The sequence below is a fragment of the Filicampus tigris genome, chromosome 8, assembly GCF_054856515.1.
Source record: "Filicampus tigris isolate MCC_2025a chromosome 8, RoL_Ftig_1.0, whole genome shotgun sequence".
Lineage (NCBI taxonomy): Eukaryota > Metazoa > Chordata > Actinopteri > Syngnathiformes > Syngnathidae > Filicampus > Filicampus tigris.
This window is the reverse complement of record NC_141224.1, coordinates 20,515,058-20,530,672: the sequence shown is the minus strand read 5'-3', so window position 1 is coordinate 20,530,672 and position 15,615 is coordinate 20,515,058. Positions and strand designations below refer to the sequence as shown.

Below are 15,615 nucleotides of genomic sequence, written 5' to 3'. Positions count from 1 at the left end.
ATGTTCAGATGTTCTGGTGTATCCAAACAACAGAAAGACTGCAACCTCTTTTCTCCTCTCTTCAGCATTCCGGCAGAGATCCACGGGGTTCAGATAACCTGTCCGCCAAGTCATCAGACAGTGATGTTAGCGACGTGTCCGCTGTATCGAGAACCAGTAGCGCCTCTCGGTTCAGCAGCACGAGCTACATGTCTGTCCAGTCTGAAAGGCCACAAGGAAACCGCAAGATCCGGTAGGCTGACCTCTGCATTAAGGGAACAGTGAATTTTTTTTCACTATAAACCCAACATGTTGTTTTCATAGGTGGACAAATCCCCCACAGCTCAAATGTTTTATTCCTGTATATGTTTCCATGTACAGACATTTTCAACACTGAAATTGTTTGCACCTGGTCGAGCCTTTCGAGGAAAATGCACCAGATAGCATACTGTGTCATTTTCTCTCCCCACTGAGTTCAGGTTTGGCTCTGTTGTAGAAAAATCTTGAACCAAACAGTTGAACTCTGCTGCTTTTAAGCTGTGGGAGAAGCTTGTCCACAACTAGTCATATTTGCCGAAATAATCAGAAGACATTGCATTATTTTGGTGTTTCTTAATAATTCAAAAAAAATACATATTGCATGACACTTAGCAGTAGTTCTGCATTTCTGTCTTCTGTTATCTGCATTTGATCTTGGCTGCAATATTTCTGTGTTTGGCTTCAGTTTTGTCACTTGACACTTCTCATGCTTTTGTTTGGTTTTCTTTCTGCTATGCATGTGCTACTGTCTTGCTTCTGTCTCCGTCTACAGCCATTTGCGATCAAGGAGCCAGTCGAGGGAGGGGGATGAGCATTTAGTCGAAGTACTAGAAGAGGAAGAGACAGGCAAGAGAGGTGGAGGTGAAGGGACAAGGGTCAATAAAGAGGGGATCTTGCAGGGAGCGAGAAAGGGATCAGGGGACAAAGTAGACAAAGACAAGCAGCATCATGGAGAAATGCTGATGAAAGAAGATGACTTGCACCAGAGGAGTATCTCAGAGACTGACCTCAGGTAACAAGCGTGGCAGCCTCTAACTGCAGAATCAATATGAACCTCAATTTGCCCTGTTGCCCATTTACTTTTACGTGAAGCATCACCATTGTGCATGCTTCCTTAATGGTGTTGAAGCTATAATGAAGACATGGATGACAAAACAGCCAAATGAATACTACAAACACCAGCATTTAAGACAAATGCCCCACGAGAATAAGTCAACCACAGAGAAACCAAGAGAGACCAGCTCTCAGACCAGTTTTGGTGTTATTGGAAGACCCCCGCAGCCACGACCTCAATCCTCCTTATCTGTAGTCATATGTAGTGCATGTTGGTTTGTCAGCTCTCTGCAGGTTGCGATTGAAATTGATCATTTGCTTCAGCCGAAGTTCAAATGGGGTCATTTCACTAATTATCAAACAATCTCCTTGAAATTATTTTTTGTGTGTGTCAGAGCAAGGACCCTCGTTATTTTGAGTACAACACAATCAACGATGGCCCCTTTTTTCTGGTCACATGAGAGTATTGCTAATTGACAGAACTAAAAAGTCAGTTCCAAACTAGAACACATGTATTTATAGTTCTAGAGAAAGGCTGCATTGTCCTAATTATCAAGTGGAATTCACAGCAGGAGCCACATTAGTTGTACTTATCAGCACAAGTAATCCTCAGTATCTCCTTGGATTTGAGCAAAACAAATTACGATAAAAGCAATGCTCCCTATTATGGCTGACTGCAAAAACACCTCTCAGAAAGAAAGATGCAGACCAAGTTAAAAGTAGATACAATGTTTTCCTATGTTCGGGTTGAATGTAAACGAGCACCCAGGAATATAGACAGCTGTCCTTTGCTTTTACTTGGTGGCTGAACTGTGTGTTGCTTCACTATGTGTGTCTGTGCTGCTCAGCGTAGTGTCAGTGTCTTGTCCTAATGCCCCAGTGTTACTGTGTGCTTGCCACTTCCATTTTCCACAACACTCCCCAACATTCCCCCAAAACACCCCAGCTTCATTTGCAGCAATGCTACAGCCTATATTATTGCCCGTCAGTTCACTTTCAGGAAAGAGCAAACGGTTTCTGAGGACATACATTATTTAAAGTAAATACTTGAGCAAATTAATTCTAGAGTGATGTCTTTAGTCACTCCGTTTTGTCTTCAAACATAATTTTAAGTCTTGACTGAAAGTGAGCTGGATGAGCCTGCTTTTTAACAGATGGAAAACAGTGTCCTTCATGACAGCTACAGTATAAATTTGGGCATATTACTGCAGTTTGTACTTTTTCGGAGACCACAAACTAGGTAGTCCATCTTTAAGTATCGCATTAGATTATTGTTTTAATATGATATAATTTATATGGAATAAAACTAAAAGACACAGATTGTAAAATAGTTAATACAAGTAATTTCCAAGAAAATGACCTGGGCAAAGTTTACACGTGGATGTTTGACTGTAAAATTAGTTTTTCAGACAAGCATTACCAACATGTGTTACATATTTCTAAACCAAAGCCTTTCATTTTTGGTGTCCGAAGACTAATCCTGACACTGCAATCGCAGGGCCTCCGTAACTCAATTTGAGTTGTGCACCTAGCAACTGCTATTTTGGCTCACCACTTAAGTAAACTGCCCCAACTGTCACAGGTTTGAGGGGTGAATTCTCCAGACTGTGTTTAAACTCTTGAGATTTAGATCAGGGCTCTTCAGAAAATATGTTCATACTATCATATTAATCTGGGGCAAAATGTGCTGCCCAGTGTCACAAATCTTGATCTCGGCCGCAACTTTTAGGTCCTCCAACTGGGTAATGACCCAAAATACACCCTTAGAATGGCTAAGAAGAAAACCTCGGGGTATTGATGATCCAAATCCGATGTGTGAATGTGTGGTTTAAAGGCATCATTCAAACCTGAGACATTTGGAGCAGTTTTGCTGATAAATTACCTGTCGACAGATACAAGACTTCCAGAAGTTGGTAGATCTTAAAAGCTTGTTCAAGAAAATATTTTAAAGGAACCATATTTTTTCTCAATTTTTAAAAATTGTTTTGGACATAAAATAAAACAATGCCTTATTTCCATTCAAATTTATTTCAGTAACTGTTGTTGGTTTTTCTTTCTTTCACGGAGGTTTACTTACAATTTTGTGAATATGTACTGTCATTTCTTGAGAATAGCACACACCGTCTATGTACCTCCCCAACCCCACAAAAAAAACATCCTTCATAAGCATTTTTTTTCTCTGTAATCATGTATTTGACGCTCCCCCGATTTGCTGATACCCACACTCAAAAGTTGAAGTATTATTTGCATTGTAATTTCATACATTGGAGTTAGTTGTGCTCAGACACATATTTTTTTGTGCAAAGAGAAGTTCTGTTACCTCGCTAACAGTTTTGGCTGTAAACACTCAAACCTTCAATGGAGCCAGGGGTATGAAGACTGGATGCGCCAGAGTACGGTAGCAGAGGTGTATCTACGTGTTGGGGAGGTTGGCGTTCCCATCAAAGGCAATGCATGGACTTTGAAACTAAGTCGTGACTTGCTCATTTCTAAACCATTTTTCATGAGGTTTACTTTTTTTGTCCACGCCAAATTGAGTGGTATCTGACAAAAAGCTCCAAAAATATTTTTACCTGTGAAAGATGAGTCCCTATTCCCTTGTTGTAATTGTATGGTGTTGTATACATAACTGTATACAGCACAATGTACTGACATCCTTTTTTTTTTTTTTTTTTCGTTTTTCTTGCCATCCACACACATTCAATTTGCTGCCAACTTTGACCCTCCGAGCTTAGCATCGCCGTAGGCTTGCAGCTCAAACAGGGCTCGTTGTAGCTACCTGTTCACATCTGCGGTCAGAGCCGTGGAGTTGGAGGACATGGTTGAGGCCATCTTGGTTGCCGCCATCTTTAATCGCAACTCACCGGCCAGCTCGTTGTAATTTCTTGCATTCATTCATTCTTGTATTAGTGTATATACATCTGTGTTATAAAATGTTAACAAAATGTTCAGTGGGCACCCAGGGTTGTCAGCATGTCTTAAAAAGTTAAATGAAAACTTAAACAATAGCTCCATGTAGTTTTCATGAAGTCTTCCAAAATTTCAAAATGACAAAAATGTTAAACTTTAACATATCTTTGTTTTGATTTCACAGTTTTAAACAGATTTATTATTGGCCATCAGATGTTTTTCAAAAAGGCTGATGCGGATGTTCGTCAAAAAGCCAAATATCGGTGCCGATAATTGGACCGGCCAATAATCGGTCCATCCCTAATATAAATCTGTAACACTTCATTTAATTGTACACTTTTTTTCACAACCTCAATGTACTGGTAAACATCTATACAATGTGACCATTTTTTGTTTTATTTTTTACCCATGCATAATACCCTCTTCCAGTTTTCAGAGATTCTTTTTTAAGCGAAAAATGCGTTATTCTCAAGAAAATACAGTACATGACACCAAAACCCATCCATCCATCCATCCATTATCTGTACCGCTTATCCTCACAAGGGTCGCGGGGCGTGCTGGAGCCTATCCCAGCTGTCTTTGGGCAGTAGGCGGGGGACACCCTGAAATGGTTGCCAGCCAATCGCAGGGCACACAGAGACAAACATCCGCACTCACAATCACACCTAGGGGCAATTTAGAGTATCCAATCAGCTTACCATGCATGTTTTTGGAACGTGGGAGGAAACCGGAGTACCCGGAGAAAACCCACGCAGGCACGGGGAGAACATGCAAACTCCACACAGGGAGGCCGGAGCCGGGATCGAACCAACGACCTCTGAACTGTGCGGCGGACGTGCTAACCAGTCGACCACCGTGCCGCACACCAAAACCCATTAAAATTTTTTTGACATTTGACACTGATTTTGAAAAAGGACGACAAGCAGAAACGTCATTATTTTGAATCATTTCAACCCATTTGTTAAACCGCACACTGTAAAATTTGATGTTAGCATTTGATCCCAACTCTACACAATGTAGAGAAGCAAAAAAGCTTGAACTTGAATGGTCTGCCATGTTACCGCTCTCATATTAGCTTACAAAATGAACTAACTTACTGTAAGCACAAAATGATATTTTGCTCATTCAGAGCCCCTTAAGATCAATATTTTAATTACTGAAATCAGACAGAACTGTATACTGTACTTAAAGGCAAAATGCAGCTTGCCTCAAATTATAAAATGTTTGTTCATTGCTCAGCCATGCTCAAACCATGAAAGCACTGAAGCAGAGTGATTTAACAGAAACATCGCTACAAGGTACATTTACTTGTGACTCATCCCCTATGTATTCAGGTCACAGTGTAAATACACATCTACTGCGCATTAAATGGGCCTGCTCACATTGGCTTGGTGTGCAAACACAAGAAGAGCCAAATGTGTTTTTAGTCTTAAGAGAACTTCTGTTTCGCTTAGACACAAAACACCGACTCACTGGCACACTGACGTGCACTTGCACAGTTGTGTCCAGTTGTCTCCAAGATGAATTATGATTTCCATTAGCAATTTTCGATCCCTCATTTTATCTTCTTCAAAACGGTTTCACCAATATTGTTGCCTTGGTAACGGTTCATTCATGTAAGAGTAAAGACCAGTGTTTTCAAGGACAAGGACTTATTACTTAAAGGACGGAGGAAATGTTTACTTAAACCCTAAACGTCTATCCACACCATTTCAACAACTGGTCTAATGAAGAAAGGTGAAGTTATATTTCTGGGCTGAATTAAAAGAAATAATTACAGACTTATATTTGATTTGATTTCTTATGTACCCTTTTTGCATACACTGCGTTGACAAGCAATACAATACAATACAATTTTATTTATGTAAGATGAATAAGGGGTGACAAATGGGAAACAGTTTCTTACTTATAGAGTACCGGTAAGTTAAGTTTGAGATGACAATTTGAGAAAAGGATTGCTGGACATGTTGTTGTTTCATAGGGTCTTCCAATCTATAGTTGGGGTTAGATTGCTTTGCCGTTTACTGCATATTTTCAGTATATCGTTGCTGTCCTGTGAAAAACACGTATGTCCAATTTTGGAATTTTTTCAAATGTTCACGTTAATGCGATGTCGGTAACGCATAAACACCATTCACTCAAAAATAAGAAAAATGAAGAAAAAAAATGGACATTTTTCACAGGAGAACGACAATGTACATCTAATTGGAAGATTTCATGTGTAATTTCAGTTATGTCTTGGGAACATCTTGCCCTAGATGACAAAGCAGGTTACAAAATCTCCATGGTAAGAATCATTATGTCCCGTGGCCGCAGAGTAAATTTGAGACTTCAAGGCAGGCCAACATTTTCAAGCAGGCACGTTTGCTGTTTGGTGTGCCAAAGCCTTCACAGAAAAAATAGAACTGTAATGAGAGTAGCATTTTTTTTCCTGTGGTGGGGGTAGGGGGTTTACTCATCTTGACTGGAACATAGGACTACAGTATATGAGAATACAGTATGATTAAATCATTATCTAAATTTGTATCTTTTTGATCATGTTTAATGACTGTGCCTTGTGAGACGGATTAAAAAGGCTGAATACATTCTAACAAACACGTCACAAATCTGTATTCAATTGCAATAATTAAATAAGAGATGGATGAATGGATGCACTGTGTCAGATGTGCCTCTGCTTGAGCAAAATATAGATTATATTACCCAAGAGTAAAATGAGGAGTTTTTGCCTACGTGCCTTCATTATGTGGCTTGACTCTTTGTTACTGGCTCCAAGTCAGCCTTCTGATCATTCAGAAACTCCAAAATTGTATTGTGAATAGACAGTAGATCGAAATATATTTTCTCGGCATAGAATTTAAACAAGTGGAAAAGTTTTCCCCGCGACCACTCATTTTGCCTGCGTCTCCTCGTCATGGTTTCCTACAGCGATGCCATGTCCGCCTGCCTTTCTAGCACTTTCAAAGTTTTTTTTCAAACGCTGAAATTTCAACTCTTAGTTATCTTTGGGACCGTGTTGTCATGTTCACAAGGAGTGTACAAACATCGAAAAGAGGGACATGTCAGGTAAATGATAATCTAATAACCTGTCTGATATAAAAGAAGCAACGATTTCTTAAAGAGGGACTGGAAATAATTGAGCTGGCTCATTTGACTCATTTAGACAAGCGCTATATTGGCTCAGTTTGACCAGAACAATATCCGTTTGAAATAGCTAGTTCATTTTCTGTACTTACGGAAAACGTTATTATTAGCCTTACAGAGTCAGAATAATCTTTGTTGGTCAAGTATGTTGAAGAAAATACAAGAAATTTGTCTCTGGTAGTTTGAGCCAGTCTGGGGATTTAAACTTGGATATAAAATGTTTCCCAGATGTTTGCGATATAAAAATGGAGACCAATATGAATAAATGCAAAATCTTTTCCACCGATAATGTGATAATGTGTATAACATGTACACACGTTTTATTTTTTAATATGCTTCATAAGAAGCAAAAACAAAGGAAATGACGTGCTTGCACAAGTGTACACACCCTTATAACTGGGATGTGGCTATAATCAAAGGTGTTTGGTAGAATATCTGATGGTGTCCACATTTTTGTAGCAACAGTACTTCAGTTGTTTATTTTTACTTAACCTCTCAAAGATTTTTTCTTCTAACCAATTGACTCGTGAAGTTCATATGTAACATTAATGGCGGAAAACAGTTATCTTGTTTTTTTCACATCACAAAATACTGGCATTTGAACAGAGGTGTGAACACATTTTAATGTGTGAGGCACAGTGTGTCCTGCTTTATTCATCCACCAAGTATTTGTCACTGAACATGGCTCTGCGCTTGAAAGCTTCTGAACGTGCTGCAGATCCATGTAAACCTGAGCCAATATACATCCAATTTCCCCTCTTGTGCCCCTGAAATCTCTAGGCTCTATTAACTAATCCAAAGCACTCTGGCACAGCAAGTATTCAATATTCATGTATGGAGGGTAGGCTGATCCACAGCAGAACCCATCTGCACGGGCACCAACATAAACAGTTTTAAAATGCAGAGGCAGTTGCTGTATTGTCCACAGTAGCGACATCTGTCTTACTTATTTCACCAGCAGCAGGAAAACAAAATGAGATCTCCAAACAGCCGGTCCATACAGTTTCACGGACACATAGCATGATAGGGACTATTAGCCTTTTTCCAGTTAGAATGATCTGAACAAAGTACCGGTGCATCTTATATATTAGGGCAGATTTTGCAGAGCCCAGTTTTAGTAATTGATAGAGTTGACCATCAACTACATGTGACTCTTTAAATTCCCTTCAAAAGATAGCAAAGGTTAAACATTATCAGTAGATCAAGGGTTCTACATGTAATTCATCTCATCAGTGATGCAAACCCCATGACACAAAGTATAATTTGTCTCTTAAAGATAATATAACCGGATGAGCTAAAATAAGATCTTAATTTGGGATGTGGCCTAGATAGGAAGCACTCGACTTGTGAATTTAACTCTCATGGCAGACCAAAGTGCGGATCAGTGCAAGATATGATAGGAGATGTAAAACATGAATTGGCATCCACTATTATTTTCGAGCTTTTTGTTATGTGGATAAAGCGTTGATCGTGTAAACTGTCAGTCAGGTAAAGCACATGATGTTGCTACAGATTTTTCCAAATGCTGTAAGGACATTTTAGTCCTTATAAAGCTCTCCACTGATTTTGGAAAGAGCAATTGACAAGAACACACCACAAACCTGACTTAGTGGTTGTCTTGAATCATTCATATCACACATATCTGCCATGTTTTCTCTTCAAGATCAAGTTCTGCAGTGAATACCTTTCAAGCAGAGACGACAAACTTTCTATGCTTTGCTTTGATCTTAGATTTCAAAATAAACCAAATAGCCTCCCAAATGTCCACCCTACAATGTGCAGCCTGTAGTTGAAAATGACAATTTCAAATTCACTGTACATAGCCAGTCTTTTAGCAGTTTCTGAGCTCATCCATACTGTAAGTCATGAATTCCTGTACCTGAACTCTGTCCTTTTCTCCTTTTTACCCCACACCTCCCCATCTCCTCTCACTCTCCTGTCATCTGCCCTTCTGCTTCCATCCTTTCCTTCACTTTCTGTCTCCCTCTTCTCTCTTATCACATCCTTTCCGCTGGCCTCTTCCTGTCCTTTGGCCTGTTCTCTCTTCTCTGTTCTCTCCTGCCTCCCCCCCGTCAATGGTGGTGGCTGACAGTGACTTTGCATCCAAAATGAAAAACAGGCAGATGGGCTCGTCGGGCGGCGTGAATATGACGAAGAGCACCAGCATCAGCGGTGACATGTGTAACCTGGAAAAGACAGACGGAAGCCAGTCGGACACGGCGGTCGGCACGGTAGGCACCGACGACAAGAAGAGGCGCTCCAGCATTGGTGCCAAAATGCAGGCCATGGTTGGCATGTCACGCAAGAGCCGGAGCACCTCGCAACTCAGCCAAACGGGTAAGGCACCGCCAAACATGCACACTGACCTTCAGTATCACCTCGTGTGCATCTGTCCTGTGGCCCTCTTGTGTTGTGCTGCTGTGTGTCTTCTTACAGTGATGTCCGTACTCTCTTTTATCCAGCGTTTCCCTTTCCCGACTTTTTACGTAGACAGGCTTTGGACTTGGCAAAGGCGCGATTAAGCCAACAACGTGACTTTTTCCTCATGTCTTCCTCTTTCCTCTAGGCTATGTCAACTCCTGGAAAGTCCTCTCCTGTTCCCTCATTGCCGATTGTTATTATAATACGTCTTATTCCAGTACTGCTTTCGATTTTTCTTGAGTTATGCTGATGACGCCTGCTGCTTCTACAGGAATCATTTATCATTTTATTCCGGAATATGTGTCACAGCTGTTTGCGCTTTGTTCTTGTTGCCAAGTTCCCGCCGTTGCTGTCAGTCTTTCGACGCTCATTTGAATATGCTGTTGGTGTGTATAAACGCTGCCTCATATTGCTTGTGCGTCTCGGTGTAAATGCGAGAATGTGTTCTGGTGTCATTTTAAACACCAATCGTTTTTAAATGAGATTTAATGGGATTTTTTTTTTTCTTTTTGGATTTGGAACTGGTTACAGTTGTGTGTCAGTGCCATTCTGTATTAATAAAAAGTGGTCAGGCTATAACTGTAGAATAGTGTAGGGTTGGGCGATATGGCAAAAATATCATATCGCGATTTTAAAAAAAATAAAATCATGATCATGATTTTATCATGATTCTTTTTTTACATTGTTTTTTTTACACTAATTTGCACATTTTTTACCATTTTCCTCACATTAAACATATAAAAGGTATTTAAAATGTACATAAAACTCTAAAAGAAAAAATGACATTTTAAGCCAGCTAAGCTTTCTGAACAGGTTTTAATTTGAATAGTGACAATTTTTATCAAACTGTGCAGTGAATGTAAACATAAAAGCTAACATAACATAAACAGAAAAACACAGCTCGTAAAGCGGGTCTAGTACTTTGAAGAGTCTTTTAAAACCCTTGTTTTCCACTGTTTTGATGGGAATCCTTCTTCAGCAATGTAATAAGTCACTGCCTCATTTACTTCTTTCGACTGCTTATTTGGTTTTTATATGGAGTGCCCTTGTTAAATGACTGTGTTACCGTGGGTTGTGTTAGCTTGGAGCTAACGGCTGCCTCTGGCTACCATGTGTCTGATCTGATCTCCGTTTGCTTTGGCCGTCAGCGTAGTTTTTTGGGTGCTGTCTCCGCAACTGATTAAACAGGTTTGTCGTGTTGCCATCTGACGTCCGAACCGAGTCCCTGCAAACTTTGCAAATTTGCGCTTCTCCTCCGAGGAAAAGCCAAACCAGATCGACACTGTGGATGTGGAGTTTCTTTTCTGGACCAACTCTGCTTCGTGGTGACTTTCCTCTGTAGCTTCCCGCTATACAAACAAACAGGGAGGCGGGGAGTGTCACGTACGGTGCACTGTGCGTACTGCGATTGGTTGGTCGGGTATCCGTCAGCGGCTTTGCGCCACCATAGAGCTAAACTGTATAGAATGTGCCCTGTAGACGATCAAACGATCTTTCGATCTTTTATGAGATCGTCAACACGTTAAACCCCTTAAATGATCTAATATCGTCATATCGCCCACCCATAGAATAGTGGCTAGCATTGTTCCCTGAAGGACTAAAGTTAGAAATTTATTTGGAATTATATTAATTTAAAATTCCTGTGAATGAGTTTAGTTGGTTTTGTTTTATTCAAGCAATGGTCACATAATGGATTTCATTTCTTGGCAGCAACCAACAGAGTGTGCTGTCTAAATGGCTGCCGAAATAATCAAAAGAGCATCTGTAAACACTGGGAGAGGAGGTGTAATTTCGGGACCATTTAGAACTCAAATAGAATGATGTTCCCCAGACTAGTGAAGTTCAGTATGTAAATATATGTGCATCAGAAACACATGCGGCGTCATGATGTCCGCGTTTACTACACAGCAGCTTTGAGGGATTAGTACACATAGTGATAGCTGTAACCGTGATATTTGTAAGCGGTTGAGGTGCGCTCAACTCACCAAGGCTGACTGTTTTAATTTAGACACAAAAACGGGAATGTTGTAGCAATGTCGTTGATTATGGCACTGAAAGCAGGAGCAGCTATTCCAAGAGAATGGAGAGCGGTTAGTGATACACAAGGTCAGTACTGTATCGGAATGTGAACTGATAGGGATGAATGTGAAGAGCTAGGACTACAGCAGCTTTACTGAAGGATGAGCGGGGACACGCGTGAACCATCTCTGACTGTAAGCTTTATCAAAGAGGAAGATTTTAAGTCTGCTCTTTTAAAGAGTGCCTCCCCTCCGGACCAAATCAGGACGATGGTGCCACAAAAGAGGAGCCTGCTAATTAAAACAACCACAAGTAAATGTAAACTCTGTGGGTATAGTGCTCTCGTAAATTAAGAAGGCACCACAAGGTTTTTACTAAGATAGGAGGAGGTTTTTAAATGTATTTTTTAATGTCATAGAATGCCAGATCAGTGAGGTTATCATTGGGGAAATGTTTTCTCCTGTCAGTTGGACCGGCTTGAGCAGGTTATATACAATTAAAATGTACTGCATGTTAAATATGAAATACAATCCAACATATTAATAACCAAATATTTGAACTCGTTTTTGTTTTGTTTTTAATCCAGAAAAGTACTTTTCTTTTTTTCTTTGAAACTTTTTATGTACAGTCCTTTTTTTTTACTCTCTATTATTATTTTTTGTTGTTGTATTTTTGTGTTGCCATGGTGGTACTTGGTGTAAAACATTTGAGCCACTGAGCTGGAGAGTTTTTAAAAACATAAGTGAAGCAGCCTGCTAAGAGTTATAAACCATTTGCTTGCAATGTTTACAGACTGAATTGAAATTGAAAGTAATTTGTCTCCTAATTTGATCATACAAGTACATCCATCTCACCTCACACCTGCAAAATCATTTAATTTTAACGCTCAATGGCCATTGAGTCCTGTCAAAAATCTACTATAGAAGCCATCACATGCAAGTAACAGTTGAGGCTTTGCATTGATAACACCGTAGACTGGGATGGAAGATTGGACCCCAAATAATTTTCTGTACGTATGTAATGAAAAGAAAAACACTTCTATTTTTAAAAAAAAAGAAGTACCAACGCATTTTTCAAAAGAAGCATTTAGTTCGTTAAAAAAAAAAAGCTTGACTATGTAGCATGAGCTGTAGGTGTTAAACTAGCCGCTTATCTCAGTACCTTGTCACCCAGCTGAGGCTGCTAATTAATTTCCCAGAGGTGCGGAGCAGATATGCTGCTTTCAGGGTGATGGATGAAAGAAACATGGCAGCACAAATACAACCTAAACTGAAGGCGTGCTGCAGCCTGCTGCTGCCTTTGTTACCCCACTTATGCTAGCTTAGTCTCCTCCCAACTAGCATAGCATCGTTATATCCCTCCTCTTGACTTACTAGTCATATACAGTACGTGCGCTTACTAACACTGCAGTAGCCCTTCCTCTCTGTTTTAAAATTGCTTGCAGAGGAATTTGTGGTGGTTATCTTTTTTCTAATTGTGTATGAATATCCTCCGAAATAGGTGGAACAACTAGTTCACACGCCAATAATCGTATAATTTCCCCAAAATATTTTTTAATGATACAAGAAATCAATTGTCTTGCACAAGGGAAGTGTAGAGTGGGTACAAGCCAAGATTCAAAAGGAACAAGGACAATGGCTAATCTTGATTGTATGTGATATTGCATCAGTATAATACTCTACATGGATGCATAAAGTCCTTTGTTTGTGTTAAGATCACATTATTACCATACAATTTGCAAATGAATGAATAAATGAATGTGTATTTTGTTCGAAGAAAGAAAAAACAAAAACCATCAAAATAACAACACAAATAATAACACTAGTAAAACAACAACAACAAAAAAATTGACAACGCTCACCTAAAAACAGTTTTCCGTGCTCAAAGGGGAGTAGGAAGAAGTGACTTATTAAATCCCACCCCTCCTTCATTTTTTCTAAATGTATATCTCTATTCTTCATCTCTGGTAAAAAATTATAATAACAATAATCCGAATGAAAATAATGATCGTAATAATGATAATGAACCACTACACGGTGATAATATAAAATAATAAATATACCTTCGTTATGCAGTGATAATATAAAATAATAAATATACCATCATTATGAATCCAAGTGCTCCAGATTTGCTTCAGAAGCTCATATAAATATTGAATTTGATTCAAAGTGCCTGAAATGGGGGATATCCTCTATTCTGTCCATGTAATTTTAAGTTAATGTGACTACAACTGGATAGATAGGGAGATAAATACTGTCGAAATACAGCAGGAATTGAGCATGCCTTCTTATGCGACATAACAATGTACAATATTATGCTGCTGTGCAAATGATCTTAGCGTGCCGTTCATCGCCTCTAAGTGCTAAGATTAAAAAAGATGAAGTTAACAAAGGCATCAATTTGACCCATGATTTCCCCTGGTTGCACACATAACAAAGTATAAATCGTCACTGTCATGTGAAAAACACTTATCTCTATTTTTTTTCATTTTCTTATTTTTTACATGAATCATGTTTCCGTGTTACAGACATCGAATTAAAGTGAAAAATAAAAAAGTGTTTTTCACAGGACAGCGATGAAATTCTGGCTTTGCACCAAGAACACCATGGCAAAACAACAGCAGTTAGAAGAGAAAGATGACATTTTCAGAACGCGTGCTTGGGGGGCCTGACGGAGGAGGTGCGAATGGGACTGTCAGACAACTCTTATTAGTTGTGACCAAAATTCGCATGCACATCTCTTCTCATGCCCACATAAATCTCTGAAAATATCAAAACGATCTGGATTTTGGATTTTATGGACATAAGCGTTTTCCTCACTAGGCAACATTAAGCTGTAGTGAGTAACTATGGAGAGGAAGGCAATGTGATATTCATTCATTCATTCATTCATTCATTCATTCATTCATTTAATGGCCATGAAATCCAAAATACTGGTGTGATCATTTGGATATTTTCACTGATTGATGTTTTTGACATTTAGACTTTCAGTTGTACTTCACCATGCTGACCTGGATTACACATTCCTAACAATATTTCTATCCAGACATAAATAAAGCACTAACAAATAATGGCTAGGCTTGTGTAATGACATAAATTGTGGCCTATTGAGTGTATGCACTTGAACCAGGCTATACCCTGGCTACCAGGCGACTTTGCTTGTATTGTGACTAATTATGAACTTCCAATTTTATATTTTTAGACACAGAGAGAAAAAATAGACTTCCTCTTCCTTGGTTTAGTCCATCAGTCAGTGAGGAAGCTTGATAAGGCATGACCAAAAGACAGTGTGGTAAGTTCAGTCTAAAAGGTTGAGCGTGATGCTACTACATGCAATATTTCCCTTTAAAATATGGGAACCTGACATGATTTTCGTCCATCCATCTGCAGGTGCAATGATTAATTGACAACTAATTGATTATCAAAGTAATAATTTTGATGATTGATGAATCATTTAGAGACCTTGTTTGATTTGAAATTGTCCAAATTATTGGACATTTACTGGACAGTAAGTGTTCTCTGATTGCTGTAGTCCTCCATAAAAGCAGACCTATTATCTTTGTGTTGAATGACAATAAGACATTTGCAAACATCTGCTTTTACTTTGAAAACAGTGATCAACATTTTCAATCAATACCTTGATTAATCAACAAAATAATCGACAGATTAATTGATTACTACAATAATCATTAGTTGTAGCCCTACATCTATCCTTACACAATAAAAAAAAAAATACCCATCCGGTATTCTTCATTATCTCCTATAGAGTTCTGAGATTTTAATAAACTATTATAGAATGACATTAAATAGACCAGTCCAGATGAAGAAAAAAAATAATATTAAATTGTCAACATAAACTTGCAACTAAAATTTTTAAAACTTATACAAAATTTAGCCCTATGCTGTCAATGAAGGTTTTACATTTGGCAATGCTATTAGACAGAGACATACTGTAAAGGAGGGTCACTGATGGTGTAGTGGTGCACACGCCTGAGTTGTGTGCGGGCAGTGTGCGATCGGTTCCCGCTCAGTGACGGTGTGTGTGTGTGTCCCC

At 39.1% G+C, this 15,615-nt stretch overlaps 1 protein-coding gene across 27 annotated transcripts in view; it reads left to right on the top strand.

The window, feature by feature from the left end:
* rims2a (regulating synaptic membrane exocytosis 2a) overlaps nt 1-15,615 on the top strand; it is a 146,446-nt gene that overhangs the window by 119,923 nt on the left and 10,908 nt on the right. For 18 of the 27 annotated variants that reach the window (XM_086039293.1, XM_086039291.1, XM_086039296.1 and 15 more), the window contains 3 exons: nt 66-232; nt 791-1,030; nt 9,215-9,459. In XM_086039293.1, the coding sequence (XP_085895419.1) occupies nt 66-232; nt 791-1,030; nt 9,215-9,459 (652 nt within the window). The remainder of the gene's footprint in view (nt 1-65; nt 233-790; nt 1,031-9,214; nt 9,460-15,615) is intronic. The other 9 variants (XM_086039304.1, XM_086039306.1, XM_086039305.1 and 6 more) reach the window with 3 other exon arrangements.